Source organism: Prunus mume, linkage group LG5 (genome assembly GCF_029339155.1).
Source record: "Prunus mume cultivar Tortuosa linkage group LG5, ASM2933915v1, whole genome shotgun sequence".
In the NCBI taxonomy this organism is placed as follows: domain Eukaryota; kingdom Viridiplantae; phylum Streptophyta; class Magnoliopsida; order Rosales; family Rosaceae; genus Prunus; species Prunus mume.
The window spans coordinates 28,310,582-28,327,407 of NC_142702.1; the positions used below are offsets into that span (position 1 = coordinate 28,310,582).

General features: G+C 35.7%; 3 protein-coding genes across 4 annotated transcripts; all 3 read left to right on the forward strand.

Annotated features, from left to right (window-relative positions):
- Positions 1-1,493: 1,493 nt before the first annotated feature.
- On the forward strand, positions 1,494-2,873 carry LOC103333283 (transcription factor bHLH118-like). The gene is made up of 3 exons (XM_008236101.2): positions 1,494-1,865; positions 2,083-2,424; positions 2,553-2,873. Exons 1-3 carry the CDS (start codon positions 1,653-1,655, stop codon positions 2,628-2,630), a joined length of 633 nt encoding a protein of 210 aa, XP_008234323.2. The 5' UTR covers positions 1,494-1,652; the 3' UTR covers positions 2,631-2,873.
- A 1,663-nt stretch (positions 2,874-4,536) lies between these two features.
- On the forward strand, positions 4,537-5,815 carry LOC103333284 (transcription factor bHLH36-like). The gene is made up of 3 exons (XM_008236103.2): positions 4,537-4,972; positions 5,106-5,474; positions 5,582-5,815. The coding sequence occupies exons 1-3, from the start codon at positions 4,622-4,624 to the stop codon at positions 5,642-5,644; spliced, it is 783 nt and encodes a 260-aa protein (XP_008234325.2). The 5' UTR covers positions 4,537-4,621; the 3' UTR covers positions 5,645-5,815.
- Positions 5,816-9,122: 3,307 nt separating this feature from the next.
- On the forward strand, positions 9,123-11,509 carry LOC103333429 (PTI1-like tyrosine-protein kinase At3g15890). 2 transcript variants are annotated; one of them, XM_008236258.3, is made up of 4 exons: positions 9,123-9,427; positions 9,512-9,659; positions 9,792-10,054; positions 10,569-11,509. In XM_008236258.3, the coding sequence occupies exons 1-4, from the start codon at positions 9,330-9,332 to the stop codon at positions 11,209-11,211; spliced, it is 1,152 nt and encodes a 383-aa protein (XP_008234480.3). In that variant the 5' UTR covers positions 9,123-9,329; the 3' UTR covers positions 11,212-11,509. The 2 variants fall into 2 exon arrangements, with proteins under 2 accessions (XP_008234480.3, XP_088908996.1); XM_089052870.1 differs by having other exon boundaries at positions 9,515-9,659.
- The last annotated feature ends 5,317 nt before the right edge of the window (positions 11,510-16,826 follow it).

Here is a 16,826-nt window from a genome sequence, read left to right on the forward strand (position 1 = left end):
GATTAGAAGGACTTTGAACTAAGACATTCTTTCTGGAAAAGAAAATTAATTATATGTAGTAGGGCAAGGCCCAAGGGTGTCTGTGCAGTGCAGCAGGACCCTAAAAACAGGAAGCATATAACCACCAACAGTATCAAGAAGATCTCTTAGGAAATTGCCTGCGTGCTTTATGAGTTGGACAAGGAGTTGTTGATAATGTTGCATTTCTGAGACAAATATTTTGTAATGGTCGACGAAACAGCTAAGCTACTATTCCTAATTGTTTTTCCTGACAAAATCAAGTAGCGAATCTATTTTAATATTACTAGTGGTTGTGAAACCTATCTTATCAATATGTGATGGAATAATTAAGCTACTTCTTAGCTTACTTATGAAGGATTAGTATCAGATCAGACTGTGATCAATTTTTAATTACTTTGTTAATTCGTACTATGCATAGTGAATCCTACAGGGTGCCCTTTACCATTTGATTGAGCAGGACTTGAAAATCAATTTAAACCCATGTGATAGACATGCATGATGAAATTAATGGTCTCAACGGTTTAAGCTTTTAGAGAGTGTACATCTATCCATTAATTTAATTAGACCCAACTTGACTTTAATTATGGTACTCAATGTAATTAACATGGTCATCAATTGATAGTTGGTAAGGGCATACAAGTTGCATGGTGTTGATTATATAATATTTTGGATCGTTGGACTCGTGGGTTTTTACACACACATATATATATATATATTTATATAGTTAATAGTTCTACCATGTTTTACTTTCTTCCTCTTAAGATCATTAATTCAGACCTAACTGTCTTGCAGTCCCATATGATTGTCAACTCAATTGTACAATGAGGGATGAAATTATTTAATGATCCGAATCATCCACTTATAAGTTTTTATTCCAAGATTATATTTGTAATTATAAAAAAGACCAATTAGAAATCATTAAGACATGTACTTATAACGACCAAGGTGTTTCAAGAAAACACAAATATAATTGAGTGGTTAAACGGTTTGGATTTGAGTGATTTTGTGCGTTGATAATCTTTGAGGAAAGACATAAAAACTTATGATTCAGATTATTAAAATAAAATTTGAAGTGAGATCTACAAAGATGTCTTACTTGAGGGATTTCACAATTGAAACTCTGTTTATATACGCCAGCTTGGTAACATAAGAGAATTCACTTTTGGCAGCAGTACAAAAGCTTGTTACGTGTCCAATTATCCCATGTTTTATATTTTGGGCATAAACTTTTGGCCATTTTCTATGAAAAAAAAGGCTTCAATCATGCCATATATTGCAAAATAATAATTTCCAAAGGTAAAGAAAAAAAGAAGAAGTAAAAGAAACAAATGGCATGGGAAGCGTTGAGCACGGTGCAATATTTTAATACAGCTAGCGAGACCAGGGAAGAGACTTTTGGGAATCTTGAGATTTTAATTTGGTCCATATGCAAGATCTAAAACCCTAACTACTATTTTGCCTTCTTTGCCATTCTGAGAAAAAGAAAATAAAACTTGAAGATAGTTTTGACAGTATTCTAATATACAATGTTTCGTTTGCAGCAAAGAAATATAAGTTGGTCTTCTCCGTATTTCATCTATTTATTCCTTTATTCGAACAAAATAGAATCTCAGAAGATCTGATTTTGTCAAATGGATGTCGGCATGTTCAATAACATTAATACCGGAGGCCAGCAGAGAAAATCATCATTAGCATTGACTTTAGACAGTGCAGAAAATCAAGACAAGTCTAATGATGATGGAAAAAAGAAGATGATGCACAGAGAAATTGAAAAGAAGCGAAGGCAAGAAATGGCCGCCCTTTATGCATCACTTAGATCCGTACTCCCTCTCCAATATATTAAGGTAATTAAAGATCTTGTACTTTATATATTTCTTCCTACTTAGCTCATCTGCCTTGTGTATTCTCTGCAATTGATTTATAGGAAAAATGGTTTTATTATTGCTTTCTCAGTTATTATTATGTTGGATAATATATGAATGAACCCTTCTCTCTCCTCTTTCTAGATTTTTGATCTACATATCTGATTTGGATTATATTTTGTTTGTGGAATATTTTCAGGGAAAGCGTTCGTTGGCGGAACATATGAACGAAGCTGTAAATTATATCAAACACCTACAAACGAGGATCAAACTACTTGGCAGCCGAAGAGATGAGCTAATGATCGGGATGTCTTCGTTGCCCAGTTTGAGTGCTAGCTCATCAACTTCTTCAACAAGTCCTCGAGTTGCAGTGCACCCTTGCTTTGGTGGCGTTGAGATTGTGATAAGTAGGGTTGGCTCTGTGGAGCAAGGTTTGGTCCTATCAAGATTGCTAAAACTACTGCTTGGACAAGGGCTTACTGTAATCAGCTGTGCTACCACCCAAGTTAACGAAAGGCTTGTCTACACCATCCAATCTGAGGTAATTAATTACATTTGTCTCATCATCCCCTAAACCATCTAAATTAAGCTGTTTAATCAGTTTAGGTTTTTATGTGTCTGGTTATAGTCAGTGCATTGATTACTTCTTTTCCATGTACAACTTCACAGGTTAGCGATCCGGCGTGGGGAGACTTTTCTGGGTTGCAGCAGATTCTGACTGAATCATTGACTAGATTTTCTAATTAAGTAACAACACACATATGTTTAGTTAGCTGCTTTTCTGCTCATTCACAGAGCGAGATAAATGTTTGTAGGTTTTTGTCTATGAGCGACTTTTACTAGAATCGTAGTACTGATCAGCTGCATATTGCTTTGTTTAATGTATCTCTCAATCTTCTTCACCCATGCATATATATATATATATATATATCTGAAAAATTGAGCTCATTCTAGCTACTACCTAGTCTAATTTCTCATGGAAGATTTGCATCAATTGGGAGCTGTTGCTGTGTTGTAATGTTGCTCATGTCAATTTTTACCGTTACTGATTTCCTGCTGTGGTATTAATTTTGCATGTTGTCTTGGACAAGCAGACATGACCTCAAAATTCTGAGCTCTCAGCAGGTCACAAGCTGAAGATGGCTATTTAAACCAGGGGTTGGCAGACAGTGATAACAAATATTAAAGAGACTAACTTCACTTTCACTCTAACAACTTCAGAATCTCCTACCTTTACAAAGCAAATGTTTAATCTCCTAAACACCAAAAAGAGAAGAATTTTAATCTTCACTACATTACTTTTCGCTTCCTTTCTCTGTTATTCACTAAAGCGAATAAAGTCTTTAGGCTATAGTTATGTTATCTTTGAAGGAAAATCAAACAAATAAAGAATAATTTAGTGATAATATCAACTTGGATTCGTCGGTCTGTTGGATTTTTAAAACACCAACATTACAATTTTGCCAATATATATAGATCGTTGAATGGTTCGAACCGTTATAACCCAAAAAACATGTACCTTGCTGGCACCTACATTAGTGACTGATGATCAATTTTGCTTCAATAACCTTGCATGAAACTTTATAATACAAGGAGATACGTATGACAACCAAATGCGTCATTGATGATGTTGATACAATTATAAAAATAAAATTCTGTAAAAAAGGAGGAATGGTACAAACTAGACAGCGAAGCTGATCTTGGGTTCTGTATGCATATTGGTTTCATTCTGCTAACAACCATATTTGCATATTGCTTTAGAAGTAATTGTAAAGCAAGTTTTGGTTCAATTATGTATGGACTGGCCAGTGGCCACAATAAAATAGAGGAGGAAGTCTATCTGTCATATCTTTGCCTTGATACTGTTGGCATTGCGGCTCCCCCTAATCTTTGGTTATTATAATATGACCACCGTCCGTATAGGAACACATGGTCAAAGTTTTCAATAAAAAATGGTGGCCCAATAACTTGTATGCAATTTTCTAGTATTAAGTGCACCTCTTGTATTGTGCTTGTTACCACCAACTCTCGGATAAAGCGATAATTCACTATAATAAGTTCAGTCCCAGGAAGAAAGAGGATTAGGATGCTAGGGCAGTGGCCCTTCAATATATATTGTTTAGCTAGCCCTAGCTTTATCTGGATATATAATTGTTGCATTTGCGAAGTTAAATATTGTTTGGCACGCATTGGAGGCTCTCGATCAATTAATATGTATAGGTACTTCATATTGATTATGTTGTCGAAATTATTGTATGATACAAGAATGAAGTAACTACAAATACAATTCTTCCGTTAAAGAAATTAAATTAATAAACATATATGTGTGGAAAAATATCGAAAAATAAGGGGCAGTATAATTGATTTGCTTTTGGTTCTCGGACTACCGGATGTATTGAGGTTGGTCGCCCATGGTCTGAACCCATTTGATGCACCGACTGCCGACTTTCCGACAGATGGTGGTCCACCAAAATGTGTGAACGTAAATGGGCAGGCAGTAATTGGTTTAGTCCAAAAGTGAAAAGAATATTGGTTCACATGGAATATATAATGTATTACCCCTGACTTTATTATGCGGTCCAATATTAATGCCACGTTTGCAGCTCCTCGGCAAGCAATTAAGGAAAGAGATATCGGAGAATCTTAAGAACACTAATTAAGGCCCTTAAGTACAACCTTCACTCTTACTCTTAAAGAATCTTGGAGCTCGAATATTTGCATGTACATGTCTTTGTTCAATGTTTCCTAATTTTTATCATCCTAATGATCAAAGCAAGGATTTGGAATTTCAAATCTCTTCCAATGATCCCCACCAAGAAGATATGATGCAAATAGAAGATCTGGTGCCGGATCATGAGGTTTTGCCAGAGGGAAGCGATCCCTCCCATAATAATAAGAAAATGGGAAAAGGCAAGCAGCAACAGCAACATATGATATTATTTGCTCATCCGGACAATAATGAAGCAAATCCTAGTGATGTAAAGGTTGAAAGGAAGATCGTGCGTAGGGACAACGAGCGCCAAAGAAGACAACTTATGGCAGTTCTAAATGCATCTCTTCGATCCCTCCTCCCTCATGAATTGATCAAGGTCAAGAATCAAGATCAACCTCTCTTAATATATGTACATAACTTAATTTCTTAATTTTCTATTGGGGATTGAATTTGAATGTCTTGATTTAGATAATTAATGTTTCTAGGGTTTTTTTATTATGGGATTTTAGGGAAAGCGTTCAATCTCCGAGCACATGAACGAGGCGGTGAATTATATAATGCAAATGAAGAGGAAGATCCAAGAATTGAATGCTAAGAAAGAAAAGCTTAGAAGATTGTATGAATATGATTCTAGTGCACAAGAGTTTGGTCTAGAAAATGAAACTTTGGGTCATGATTTGGTTAACTCCGTGACCAATATCATGGTTGGGCCAACTTGTTTTGGGGGAGTGGAGGTTGTGATAAGTAGTAGCTGCAGCGAGGATGAAGGGTTGCCTCTTTCAAGAGTGCTGAAATTGTTGCTTGCTGAAGGCCTTTGTGTTGTTGAGTGTGCTTCCACCAGAGTAAACGAAAGGGTCTTCCACACTATTCAGTGCGAGGTATATATATGGTCGTTCCTGTCAATTTAGTTACTCATATTCTTGATATTAGGTTTTGTAGGAAGCTATCCACGAAAGTTTATTCACAGTTTTTGTTCAATCCACAGGTCGACGATTTGGAATGTGTGGATTTGTCTGAGTTGCAACTGAAACTAAATTTGCAAATCTGAGTGGCAGGCATATCGTTAATTGTTAGGAGGTATTCCCTTCCCTAGCTACGTGAATTAGTTGTCCTTTTTGATGTATCAAAACCCTAGATTTTTTGTTGTAATTGTGATTTGTCAAATGTTTGATGTTTCATTACTTGTAGTGCCTTGTTTTAAGAAAACTCATTTCTTGTACGTACGTTTTGACGCTGTGAACTCATTAGTTCATGTAACAACAGAAAGCAACAAATATTATTTGTGATGTTCATAAAATTTTAATATGGATCATGCAACCTTTTCGTTGCCTGTTGTTTAAGTACATGTGTATCCAGATTAAATGTCCAGTTATATAACTTTTAGACCATATTAATCTTAAACTCGCATGCTTAGATAATCTTATATATATTTTCATGGTGTGCTCTATAAGGCATATTGATGTATTCACAGTTGTTTAAGTTTGCTGCTGAGTGCTTCTCGTTACAATTGATATATCACTAGCCGGGTTAGAGGATTTTTCATTTTCCTTATGATTTTATATATTGCAAGCAAATCATAGTTGGATAGAGTTGTTGGCAAGAATCAAAACTCATGAATTTTTAAATAAAATTAATGCAGAGATTCTTCACCCCAAAAGAACACCAGGACTGAATAGATACTACACCTAGAGTTGTAGACCATGATCCTACCAACTCCAATTTATTGGTTTTCTATGTACATATGCATGCCTGAATGGATACTACAAGATATAATTCTATTTATGTTGACATGGATTACCACCTAACGGCCTAAACATATCTTGGAAATCTTGGAAATTAATATCAATCCCGAGTTCCATGGATGTATATATAGTTACAGGCTTACAGCTGTGGTATTCGTATACGTTCAAAAGGGTAATTGCTTTTGTTGGTGATATTGATTTCACGTATTCATAACTTAGCTTTGCTCCACCAGCATGAAGCCATTTCTGCAACCACACCATCAACTTTGGTGAATTCCAACTTTATGAACAAAATCGAAGGATTAATGTTAAGTCTTGAGTTAGTAGTTGTTCGCTTTTCAATTGTTGGAGCTATAGCTAGCTTCCTTTATCAACACTTGTTGCGAAGAATTTTCCTCTGGCTTTGAACAAGCCAACTATCAGATAATCATATGCAGAATTTTGTATTTAAATCATTAAAAGTGCTTTTACTAGAATCGCTTATCAACAGTATTGCTTTTAAAGAAGCAGCCACAAATGATCCCTTACACTAGTGGTTGGTTCTGACTTTTTAATGCAGAACCTTTGGTGTTTTCTTCGTTTTAGCTACTGCATGCGCATATTATTGGTGAATTTCACATCATCTTCTCTGTTTTCTACTATAGTAGAAAGCAAGCACCCCCTAACGGCTGACCCAAAAAAAGAAAAGAAAAAAAAAGCACCCCCCTATGCAAATCGATTTCATACTCGTTTAGAATAAGTGGAGCCCAGAGGCCCAAAAACAGTTAAGAAAGCACAAAACAAAACAGGCCACAAATACCCCAATGAGTCTTCGGACAAAAGAGAGATGGTACAACTAAGGCCCAATCTCCCTTAATTAGTACTAATTATCATTAACAATGTTCTTTCACGGCAGCTAAGCTAAGCTCTCTGCATGTAATTAAATCTAAGAACAAGATTAATTATATACAGGCTACAGCTAGAGCCTAGAAAATGCATTGTGCTGTAGCGAAGTCAGCCCAGAAGAACACTTTTTCCTAAGAAACTTCAACCCAGGATTTATATACATATGCTGAGTCACAAAGTCTAGGTTTGATGAGTACTTGGTCCCCTGCCCAAATTTGTAGCAAGTACATCTCTGAGTAGTGTCACTTGGCACAACCCAGACCTTTCCAATTTGAGATGCTAATTATGGGTGGGATTGGATTGGATTGCACTACAAGATGTTGCTTTTATATTTTATTTTGGGGTCAATAATGTTGGGTTATTCGATTTCTTTTTATTTGTTATTATTTTCAACAACAAAAAGGGATAAGCAGAAGCTAAAAGACTTTGTATAGGCTATTGTCAATTGGAAGACTTTTGTATAGTATACTATACAGCAATGGGAGGGCAGCCTTCGATGAAAGTGGAAAATTCTTCTTTCTTGTTGTACAGCGTCAATGAGCAGAGGCTTTGATTCATTGGAAGTTTTTGCGGCCAAGTGCTTAATTAATTTATCATTTCCGTTTGTATGTGCATACCTTCTTTTTCTTCTTCTTTATTTTGGTCTGAGATTAAGCACGTAGCTTGGTCAAAGTGTTCCTGCATCCGAATTCAAGCCTAAATTGTCTTCCTAAACAAAGGCCACTAAAAAAACTGTGTTATATGTAAAAGAGTTTAGACCATCGCTTGTATTAGTTGAGGCTTAACAAATGTATAACTCAAAGTACGATTTTTGTTTTATTTTTAATGGCGCAACGGTAATATTTTGTTGTTAAATAAATGAGAGTTGGTGAGATCCCATCTGTTTATTTAATAATGTAACAACTGAGATGCAAGTTCTCAATCTAATCCTAATTACAATGTTACTGATTAACAAGAATCGATTATATTATATATTTACCATCCATCAAGCAATAAAATTGCAATTCTCTGTTTCAAAGGTGAAAAGGGATTACTTTATTACAAATTTATAAATAAACCTAATCTTAGACATGTATTTATAAAAAAATCCAAGCACTATTTAAACATAGAACCACCCAAAATCAACTCCAAAGTCAACTTTTTGGGTGTGTTTAAAAAGTTTTAAGTGTGTGTAATGATGGGTTTTGGGTGTGTTTATATGTTTAAATAGTGCTTGAGTTTTTTTAATTTCAATCCTATTTTGGGTGTTTTAGTGAAACTCCCTTAATTAATCATTGACCAGTTAAAAAAACTTAACAATTAGGACTCAATTTCTTCCCTTTCTACCAACACCCATAATAAGTTTATTTGTAACAATTAGAATAGCTTCAGCGTACCCTTTCATTTTGTGCTCTTGGATCTAAAATAAAAGATGGGTACGTGCCATCAGGTTAAAGATCATTGGCATTAGAGAGTTAATAATGTATTCACTATTCAATTAAATATGTTAATTACAGCTAATTATTATAAATATAGGTGACTGTGTGCGACCTATTCTTAGCTGGTTTTAGCCCACAATTTTTTTTTAATCGCAAAATCAATAGTTAATTTGTGCTGCATCATAACTTTGAAAGGTCACAATTGATGGTTACATAGCCAACTTCATCGCGGGTGGTGGTGTCACTTTCAACTTTATAGAAAAAAGGGTAACACATATCATCAAAATTTATTATACTAAACCTTGGTTAGTATTTTATATCACGTATTATTAATAATAAAATAATTTTCTATGAAAGTCTAATTAATGAGAAAATAAAAAATGTGACATTTCCAATGAAAACAATAGCTTGGGCAAAAGCTAACAAGCACTAGAATACATGAGGTTGAAGGCTGCTTGTGAGTAGAGATAGAGAATAACATTTTGTTCTCACCATTGAACATCATGATTCCTTGACTTCCAAGGCTGGCTTTTGTCTTCACCATAAGACTACTTCCCTTTTGCTTCAAAATTTCCGAAATATTTGCCCTCTCATCTTCTTGCTTTGATCAACCTTTTGTACTCTTCTCCATCCTTCAGTCACACTCCATTTTATTATTAATCCACTGCCCCCCATATATACCTCAGTTATGAAGGCTTGTTCTTTCTTTCCAAGGACCAAAATGCCCTGGAACTCCTTTTGCTGTTGCTGTGTCTCTCGAGATCAAGAGGAACCAGCTGAGACCAGGTACACATAATTAAACTCAATTTTGATTAATTATCTTTAATTGTTACCAATTTTCATGTTAATTCTTGGGGTGGTTTGATGAAGTAGGGTGCACAAGAATAGGGATTACCCGTGGGATATATATTCCCTCAAGGAGCTTCTTCATGCCACAAACAGCTTCCACCATGACAACAAAATTGGAGAAGGAGGGTTTGGAAGTGTTTATTGGGGTCGAACAAGTAAAGGCGCCGAGGCAAGGCAATCATGTCCATCTTTTTCCTTAGAATAATTTCAGTTCCTTCTGATTATACAAACAATCAATATTTGGTTTCCTTCTTCTCTAGTTGAATTTTTTGTAACACTTAGGTAGCATGTGTATGTGCAGATAGCTGTGAAACGACTAAAGACGATGAGTGCAAAGGCAGAGATGGAGTTTGCAGTGGAAGTTGAAATACTCGGAAGGGTGAGGCATAGAAACTTGTTAGGCCTGCGGGGATTTTATGCCGGCGGTGAGGAAAGGCTCATAGTGTACGATTACATGTCTAATCATAGCTTGATCACCCATTTGCATGGCCAACTTGCAGCAGATTGCCTTCTTGATTGGCCAAGACGAATGAGCATCGCCATTGGATCAGCTGAAGGTCTATCGTAAGTATACATAAACTAATCGCCAATTTGCCTAACAAAAAATGTTATATAAAATATGAAAGTAAACCCTTGATTAGGTCACCTAAATTTGTATGTTGCTTCAATGCCAAAGTCATTCAGATGACTTCTGAAATTCAAAGGTCGTTCTTAACTGGAATATACTAAAGATGCTTCATGCATATCTAGCCTCTCATTCATTACCAGTAAAGATCTAGCTAGATAATGTTACTATTGGCTTCTTCAAAGTGCTATGATTAATTTCATTAGAAAATTAGATTGATCAGAAATCCTTTTATGTATACCAGATATCTAATTGTCACTAAACCTTAAGTTAAATTAGATTCTAATTTTGGTCCTTTAACTTTGGATACTTCTAAGTACAAAACAGTGAACATATGCGTACATTATGATTTCTAAACTCAATAAAATCCAAGTATTACTCTTAATTCATAGATTAAGTTTTAGTATTATCTAGCGCATTTTTTGATCTTCTTTTGTGTGTTTGATTGTTAAGGTACCTGCATCATGAGGCCAATCCTCATATAATTCACAGAGACATAAAGGCCAGCAACGTGCTTCTAGACACTGAATTTGAAGCAAAAGTCGCTGATTTTGGATTTGCAAAGCTGATCCCTGATGGTGTAAGTCATCTGACTACTAGGGTAAAGGGAACTCTTGGATATCTAGCTCCTGAATATGCCATGTGGGGTAAAGTTTCTGAGAGCTGTGATGTTTACAGCTTTGGGATTTTGCTTTTAGAAATAATTAGCGGGAAAAAGCCGATAGAGAAACTCCCCGGCGGAGTGAAACGAGACATTGTTCAATGGGTCACCCCTTATGTCCAAAAGGGTTTGTTTAATCAAATTGCAGATTCAAGGTTGAAGGGCAAGTTTGATCGAGAACAAGTTAAGTCGACGGTCCTGATTGCCATGAAATGCACTGATAACAGCCCTGATAATCGACCCACCATGGTAGAAGTGGTGGCTTGGCTTAAGGGTGGTATAAGAAGAAGGAAAAAAGAGATCACAAATCATGTGGAGGAGACTGAGGATGAAGAAGAAGTATACGACGAAACCGACACCGATCATGAAAATTATGGTATGGAACTATCTGATGCCAGAGAGAATGTTACAAGGGCTAGATCACAAAGGAGATGACTTCACCTTACGTTCTTTTGGAGCCATATAATTTTTTCGTTTGTGAAATCGAAATGTTAATGTATCTACCTGACCTTAGGTTCTTTTTGAGCCATATCATGAGTCATGTAAGTTGATGGAGAAACTAGAAAACATGACTTGGTCTTTAGAGCGTGTACAGGTTTAATAGAGTCATCACAGTTTATTTTGAAATACACTCAATATTGTACTACAAGTCTACAAGCATGATTCCTTTCTGGCTCATCTGTTTGTCTTAATTTATTTGGAAATTCTGTCCGGCGGTTCACGCATTCAGAAATACTACAAATACATAAGACATTATTAACTTTATAAATTTAAAAAAACACCTTAACTAGCTAAGCTTTACAGGGATGGGAATGTTATAATTTAGATTGATTTTAATTTAAAAAATAAATATGAAGATTATAAATATGTGTAAACAAATCAGCAATATACTGCTAGGAGATATTAAGATTCTTCCGAGTGTTAAGGAAACAGAGAATGGTGAGGCACACCTAAAGATTACGTTAAGCAAGCACTAATTAAGGTTTCATGCTTGAAATTATACAACTTTGGAATGATGAACTCTCTTGGACCAAAGTTTATTTATTTATTTATTTTGGTTTGGAAGTTTGCTATACTTTCGATCGACAAGCTCTAATGTGAAAGGGACAATTGAATACGTATAGTTTTTGTTATTATTTTTTCAAATTAAAATTTGAAAGCGTGAAAGCAACGGCATATTATTATTATAATTCATCTTCATCTTAAAATTAATAACATAAAAATATGTCTTTGCTTTGCATGTTGGCAAGCATGCCATTCATTATATTTGTTGTTCTACCGGACGCGTTGCTGTGTGTTTTCTAAGAAAACCACAAATGAATCCCTTCCAAATTGGAAATCAAAATCTCGAATAGTTCCAAACTTGATCAAGACAAAAAATGCATGTCACGCTTCAGCAAGAAAAAGAGGCCCAAAAGGCAGAGATTAGAGGAATCATTTTAGAGTTGGGGCCTTATATATCTCTTAGGTGAGGTCTTATATCTTAAATGTTGGATATGGCGAACCAATTTAATCTAACAATTTGATCCATCGATTAAGAGATCGGATCTCACCTAATGACCATATATAAGGCCCTCACTATAAAATTCTTGGAGATTAGAGAGCCCAACAATGACACAAAGTGTTATGTCGTTAGAGTCATTCTATCAAGAATTCTATAGTGATGGTCTTATTTTAAGATCATTAGATAAGATCTTATTTCTTAGTTGTTGGATCAAATTGGTTAACCGTTTGATCCAACCCTCACTATTCCATTTTTAGTCCATCATCTATACCGTCTTAAAAGATTAATCCTTGTTCAGAAAAGGGGTTAGCAAAATGGAATATTGCAAAATAGAGAATATAATTAATTTTTATCAAATTAAGGAATATATTTGCAAGCGAGCTATGCAAATTTTTGTGTTGCCCAGGACATCTGTGTCCACCCTTTTATGTTGGTTGCCAGCAATCACATTCAGTTTAAAAAAAAAGTCCAAGTAAAACACGTACATACACCCCATCAAGTCCAAGTAGGAGTAGCCCCACTATTCTATATGTAAAGTTTCCCTTCCTAGAGGCTTAGAGGTTAGATTAGAGGTAAGCTATCAATATTCCCAAAGTTGAATGTACCGTCCAGTTGAATAATATTTCTGGATCAGCGTTTAATAATGGTCTTGATTTGTATAATTTCTACATTGATCACAACAGTTAATATAGTCAATTCATTAATTCAATTATGTAATTAATTATCTGATAACAACAATTATATTTAGTTGAATTATTATGTGCTCAAACTTTGACGACAAAAAAGAGAGTGGACTTTGTGTTTGACTCTATAGAATCGGCTTTGTCTCCTTGTAAGTTACATAAACGATGATCCACATAAAATTATTAGACCAGAGGACACAAGCAATGCTTTGGGGTACTCACTCAAGATCATTGAGTTTGAGAGGAAGGAAGAAGAAGGCAGTGAAAATGGAAATGGGAACAGCTTTTAGCATCCCAAATCCCAACAAAACATGTTTTTGTAGTTTAAAGGAGCTGAAACCTAGTCAAGCTAGCTACATTGGTTGTTGTTGACACTAATACCATAGGAGTAGGACACATACATACAAATAAAGCTATGGTAGCTAATATATAGCCGTACTAGGACTGTGAACTTTGATCAAAGCATCTGTTAAAAGCACACACACTACATATAATGCTTGTGAACGCATTTGCTTTGTGTGTGTACCTTTTGAAAGGAACATTTAAATGAGCTGGAGCCTGAGCCTCTCAGCCGGCCTAGCTACAAGCAGAGAGGTATCAATATATATAGGGTGTGTGCATGGAGCATCGATAGGGCCTCCTCATATATATGCCATTTACGTGCTTGTCACTCTGTGCTTTTTATGGCTAACGGTTTGAGAAAATTTAAACAACACTGGCAATGCCTGCAGTGATGATATATGTGAACGACGAGAAAAAAACTTCCTTATTCTGGTTTTATTGCTATCATGTATCTTGAGAGAGAGAAATAAAGAGAGAGGATAATGAAACCGGAATATGGAAGCCTTGTACTCCGGTGACAAGGATAGAGAGACGATATTGCTATCTACTTAAGTACATTTATATACAGATAATGTTATTTATAGGGTGCGGTGGTGGTCCAAAACCACAACATATAGCATAGAGATAGAGATATATAGTAGCAATCACGAGAGGCAATGGCAATAGGGTCAAAAACCCCAAAATTCATGTTGATTTTGGCATGGTCAAGTAAAATTTCCAAACTTGAAAATTGTTCCTGGGTTCTCTTCAGTCTATTGGCTGTTCCAGCGGCAATTTCAAGAGCTTCACATGAGTTAATTATAATGACAATTATGCTGCAGCAGCAGCAGCCTCACAGGCTGGTAGTGCATCAATTGTGCACAGCTAGCTTATAGCTATATGCAGAGAGTGCAGCTATTGTTATTATTATTATTATTATTATTATTAAATATTAATCCAGAATGATCAATCACAATAACTTTACATAAAACGAAATTCTGGTATTTTCTTTCTTTGCGCGAGGGCTATGCATGTAGCCTATATCTACTATATATGCAATCCCTCTCATCAATGGTTCCACTTTTACCCAGGCATTTGCTGCATTTCCACAAAAGCCCAAGCAGCAAAGGAAAAACAAATTGAGTGCATGCCCTCTACAATTTACAAGCAATTCTTCTGGTATTTGCAAAAAATAAGGAAAAAGATTCCTCCTCTTTCTTTACTGTACCAATGTCCTCCTTGTTTGTATAAATAACTTCTGCTTGCATTTATTAGAAACTGAAAATCACTTTTAACAAATGCTTCTCAGTCTATTAGGACAATATAATTACATCCAACCGAAAATATATATATATATAATGTATGATTTCATTTGCTTAAAGTGAAAAAAATTAGTGTTTCTCCACCTTAATCTTTAAGTTGTCATATACATATATTATATTCGTAGGAACAATTAGAAGAAAAAGGAAAATAATGCGAAAGAAGAAAAGGGTAGGCATTGAAATACAAGGATATGGTGGCTGAGGGGAGTGATCAGTGAGTGTGTTTGTTACAGCTCTGCGCCGGCCGTTCTGCTGTATCATTACTATTTGTAACTTGCCAATGCCAGGCCTCCTTTTTCTGTATCTCCTTGGCAGTTGGCATTTTGAGGTAGAAAGAGACACATGGGTTCTTTAATTTAATAAAGGCAGATCTACACAGAAATTAAACCACAGCTTCACCATCATAATTGAACATCTACCGTGCACTCAAACAGTGGCTCTACTCTATATATGGTACTTACTTGACTTGCTTGCTTGTTTATATGAAAATCATAATATGTTAGACTTGTATATCTGCTTAACCAAAGGGATTTAATTTGGCCATAAACAAAACCAAAAAAAGAGAAGAAAGGGAAGGTTGGGGCCTAGGCTTTGAGGAATAAGGTTCAATCAATATAAGATCACAATTTTCATCTAATATGTATATACAAAGTTAAGTGTTTCATATATAATCGTAATTAGATTGTGCATACGCTTGCGAGGTATGTGTTTTCATTTGTTGCGTGTATAGTTCGGAGTGAACATGGCCCAAATTAAGTATTTTTCTTGACACTCCGTAATGTATTGATGAAACGATCGTAATTTACACACACGCAAAAAAAGACACACTGAATTTTTTTGGATGAATTAGTTAACCCCTCCCTAAAAATATAGGTCTCTAAGAATGAAAATCAATTTAGTTGCCTGAAAAAGAGCTAAATTTCTTCACAACTTCGCATATGCACATTGGATTGGAAACTAGTGGTTGATTGCTAGATAGATCATAGATCCATGGTGGTGGTCCTGTCAGAATATGTGATATCCATCGAAGGCGTAATCTGAGCACACTCGACATTTGAAATGGCATAAAGAAATTTGTGCTCCAGCCTCGGACGCACTTGCTCTGCATGACCCAAGAATACGTATTAACCAATAATTATTAATTGCAATCAAGCAAGCCAGAAGCACTTTCTTTTTGAATAATTCATACGTACAGAACTGTAATTTGAATTAAAGGCAAATGTTGGCTCCAATCTTCATCATAGTGGTAATGAGACTCATGACTTTCATAGATAGAGAGTGCTTAGGATTAGGAAGCAGCAGGCTTTTATCAACAAATAAAAGGCGCACACATACACAATTACCACTGCATGCATACGGATATTGAAAGAGGCTCAAAAAACGTGCTACCAATTAAAAGCTTTATGCAGTAAAAACCAATTAAGTTGAACCCAAAAGAATGAAAAGATTTTTATGATAAGAAAAAGTTGCCTGTATTGTATGATATGCTTTGAATTTATTTTGAGCTCCCTCCATTAACTAGTGTGTATCAAATTAGAAGGAAGCAAATGATTAAAAGAAGCAGAGAATCTGTACTGATAAGCTTGCTCAACAAGGGTAGATCTATATAAATATGAGTGAGAGGGAGAAAGAGAGAGAGAGAGTGGGACAGAAAAAAAAATAAGACAGTGTGAAAGAAAGAGTCATACGAGTCACTCACTGGAGCAGAGCCATCGATTCGTTCGGTCCCCATCGCTCTGCCGTACCTCTCCCACTCACTTTCTCCCTCACTCTGCGCGGGAACTCTCTCTCTCTCTCTCTAGACAATACAACAAACACATTAAAAGCGCTTTGCACAAAAGCAAAGTTAGAGCCGCGTTTTTCAGTCCCAGTACAATGATGACCCCTTCCCTAATCATGCACGTATAGTTGTCAAATGTGACAAATCAAGAATTATCATTTTGTGGTTGTCTTAATTAAGTGATTAAGGGACTGAAGGGTCATATTCGATGGCAGTTCCACAACCACGACTTTTTTGTTCTGCTTTTTCTCTGTTTTTTCTGCTTTTAACTGGGGCTATGATCCCTATACTTTCTTTTGTGACTTTCTTTCTTTCCCTGTTGTGGAGATATGGCTGCAACGTTACCTAAGTCCAAAAACGCCCCTTCCCTTTCCTTGTGATCAAGTTTCAAATTATTTTTTTTTTCAAGTTCAAAGCTGGAACAATAAAACCAAACTAGT